This window comes from Poecilia formosa, unplaced genomic scaffold (genome assembly GCF_000485575.1).
Source record: "Poecilia formosa unplaced genomic scaffold, Poecilia_formosa-5.1.2 Scaffold358, whole genome shotgun sequence".
In the NCBI taxonomy this organism is placed as follows: Eukaryota; Metazoa; Chordata; class Actinopteri; order Cyprinodontiformes; family Poeciliidae; genus Poecilia; species Poecilia formosa.
Genome location: NW_006800297.1, coordinates 261,614 through 265,185, shown reverse-complemented (window position 1 = coordinate 265,185; position 3,572 = coordinate 261,614). Strand labels below are relative to the sequence as shown.

The following is a 3,572-nucleotide window of genomic DNA, read 5'->3' as shown; positions in this document are numbered from 1 at the left end:
GTGTTTGTGTGTGTATAGTTGGCAGCCCGTAGATAAGCTACAATGGATGCCCTTATGGGAAACACAATAAAAGGCTTTCCCCCTCCTGAAAGGTCCAAAGTGCAGTCGTCCACTCTGTGCAGCAACAGTGGAGCGATTGTGCAAATGGAGCCGTGAGTGGCGCTGGCAATACTGGCAAACCAGCTTATCGGTGGGGGGGCAGGAGGAGGAGGAGGAGGAGGCGGAGGCGGAGGCGGTTTTGGAGGTGGAGGCCCGGTTGGAATGGGAGCGCTTTTCCAAGGAGGCGTTCCAAAATTACGTCCAGTTGGAGGTAAAAGCCATTTCTGATGTTTTCAATGCAGGCTGCAGAGTTTTCCCAGGTAATCTGTGTAAATTAAAGCTGAAGATCACATTGAATGTCTTCAGGCTCTGTTACCACTTTAAACTAAAAAACCTGTTTTTAATTAACACTTTCAGAGCTGATTTATGTATGAGAATATGTAATTTACTAATAATCTGATGGATTATAGAGTTTGATACATCTCTGGACAAAATGACTAGTAACTTTTCAGCAAAATGGTTCCACTGGCAGATTATTTAACTTATAACAAGAAGTAAAATAATAATCCCAATAGAATGAGTAGCTTCATCACTGAGTTAAAAAAGCTCCTATGTTTTACTGAAAAGCACCTTTAAGTTAGTTTTGTCTTATTTCAAGGGCACTGAAATATTAACAGTATAAACTGGACTAAAGACACTCGGTGATCATTTGCCAAAATAAAGTGAAACTGACCTGAACACTTGGTAAGATTTGGTGTTTTTTCTGTGCCGTATCAAACCTCTGTATCGGTATCAGAAGTGAAAAAGTGCGTCCCTCGTGTAAATCTCCATTTCATGAAGTCGACCTCTCCTCTCGCTCATCCAGATGGTTCAGCTTTTGGTTCAGTCGGCAGATCTGCCCTTCGACCTCCGGGGTCACGACCCGCAGCTCCTCGCCCCCCCAGCGGTGGCTCCACCTCACCCAACTTGGCCAACAAGCCGTCTTCATCGGACCACCAGCGGTCCCACCGCCCCTCGCTGCCGGACATCAGCCGCCCCGCCGGCAACAGTTCTTCCAGCGGCGGGATGAAGCACAGCACCTCTGCTCCTCCTCCTCCTCCCCCCTTCAACAAAAGTGGCCGTGGCAACGCTCCTCCCACCCCGAACCAGAAAGGTCCGTCCTACAATAGAGACAAAGTTCTTCCTCCAACACCCAGCAGAGGCTCTTCCTCCTCCTCCTCCTCTTCCTCAAGCAGCAACGTCAGGTCGAATCATTCCTCCAGCAAACCGCCAAGCGGTGGCTCGTCGATGCCACCGCCTCCTCCACCCTACAGGCCGAGCGGCACCGCCAACGGGCCGTCGCAGGTAGACAGCGGCGGGGCTCCGGAGCTTCCTCAGAGAAAAAACTCGCTACGCAAAAAACAGACGTCAGGAGGCGGCGGCCAAGGTCGTAACCACGCCCCGCCACCGCCGATGGTGCCACCTTCTTCCTCCCAGCAGGTCAGCAGACCGCCACCGCCGGCCAGAGAGCCACCTGGACGCAAAACAGGTACCAACTTCTCAGCAAGTCAAATATATTTACTACGGGTGCACAGAGGTTCCCAGAAAACTGGCTAAGATGCGCTAGTGCAGTCATCCACCGGCCCGTCGTGTTTTTGAGTTACAAAGTGTTTAAAGTTGAGGCGCGGCGGCGCAGGGGAAAAGCGCGACCGATGTGTGGAGGCCTTAGTCCTCGACGTTCCTGTCACAGGGTCAAGTCCCGACCTGATGACCTTTGCCGTACGTCTTCCCTCTCTCTCATAACCCGTCTTCCTGTCTGGCAACTGAAGTAAAGGCCTCTAGAGCCAACAAAACCTTAAGGAAATGTTTAAAGTTGACAGGAAGGTTGACTACGACTCTGTAGTTATGTGTTGTTGGAAGAGATTAATGATACCTGAACAACAATGATACAGTCTTAAAAAAAGGTCAACATTAAGAAACAAAGCAATTAAAATTATTATAAAGTTTTTGCACTTTAGTTGTTTCATCCTAATTTAAGTGTTCAAATTTTTTCAATCCTAAATCTGTGACCTGTCTCTTGTTGGCATGAAAAACAGGCAGTTGTTACAGTGAATAAGCCTGGTGTCCGTTTATTTTTCCACATACTGACCAACTGCACTTCCATCCGTTTTACCAAATCGTCTCTTTAGCCCTTCTTTGCCGTCACTGTTAAAAGAAGCTTAAACATGCAAATGTGCAGTTAAGTCAACCATTTAAGTTAATTGGTCAAATCTCTTTGACAGGAGAGCAGAAGAGGACAGAGTGTGACTTTTTATTTTTTTAACTTTTGTTGAGGTAGATAAGATTGGATGTACTTTTTCTAATGTCTCTGGAAGTGGGTGAAAAGATCTGAATTGGGGCGTTCAGACTGCTTTGAAAAGGAAAACTACCTGAAAATTACTTACAACGTCTTTGATTTTTAAAGTGAAACATGCGTGGTCTCTCAACTATCATCTAAACCTCACATGTTGCTAGGCTACGCATGTTGTTAAGCAACCAATCTTCTGATTTGTTTTTTGTCTTTTCCGAAATGTTTCTGGATTATTGCATTTTATTATATAGTAACATGTCTTTAAGCTAAACTATGAACTTATTGGAGTTTCATCAACATCTTCCTAAAAGTTTAATTTGTGTTTTCACCTCAGCCCCTCAGTTGCCTCCTTCCAGTTCTCGTAATGGTGGAAGAGACGCTCCTCCGCCGCCCCCGTACCGCGGCCATAGTACTGGAGTTTCAGAACAACACGGCCGGGTGAAACCCCTGCCGCCCCCCTCGCCATCACCCTTCTTGTCTTCCTCATCCTCCCGGACCCCGGCTGGTCCTCCTCCTCCTCCTCCACCTTTCAGGAACGGCCACTCCACGGGCCCCTCCTCCAAATCCATCATGGGTGAGTACAAACACCACCTAGTAGCACAAATTATTACCTTAATTTAATCTACTTTGACTGTCCATTTAGTATTACAGTATATAATGATAAATGTTAATGTAAAAGTAACATAAGCATGTCCTTTATAAAATGACATGTAGAAACAAAACTTGGCTGCATCATGATTTAAGTATTTCATAACCAGGGTTTCACCCAGAAAACTAGCTAAGAGTCGCTAGGACAGTCATCCAACGGCCCATTGTGTTTTTGAATTTAAAGAATGTTTAAAGTTGACAGAAAGTTGAAAATATGATTCAGTAATGATGTGTTATTGTAAGAGATTTTTAACAATACCTAACCACCAATGATGGTCTTAAAAAATCATTTAAAAAAAACATAAACGATACAATTAAAATAAATATCAAGTTTTTGCACTTTGGTTATTTTGTCCTAATTAAGTTGTTTGCACTGAATAAAAATAGACACTGGACCTGTTGGTGTCTTTTAATTTATTTGTTTTTATTCACATACTGACCAGCTGTGCTTCCAAGTGTTTCACCAAACAGACTCTGACCCGTCTTTGCTACGACTGTTACTGCTGCATAAAGAAAACTATAACAAATAAACAAAGAAAGCTTAGCCTGCTGGGGG

General features: G+C 44.8%; 1 protein-coding gene across 1 annotated transcript in view; it reads left to right on the top strand.

The window, feature by feature from the left end:
- Positions 1–3,572, top strand: part of wipf2a (WAS/WASL interacting protein family, member 2a) — a 22,487-nt gene that overhangs the window by 9,249 nt on the left and 9,666 nt on the right. The window contains exons 5-7 of the mRNA XM_007574644.2: positions 203–310; positions 905–1,567; positions 2,703–2,942. Of these exons, the coding sequence (XP_007574706.1) occupies positions 203–310; positions 905–1,567; positions 2,703–2,942 (1,011 nt within the window). The remainder of the gene's footprint in view (positions 1–202; positions 311–904; positions 1,568–2,702; positions 2,943–3,572) is intronic.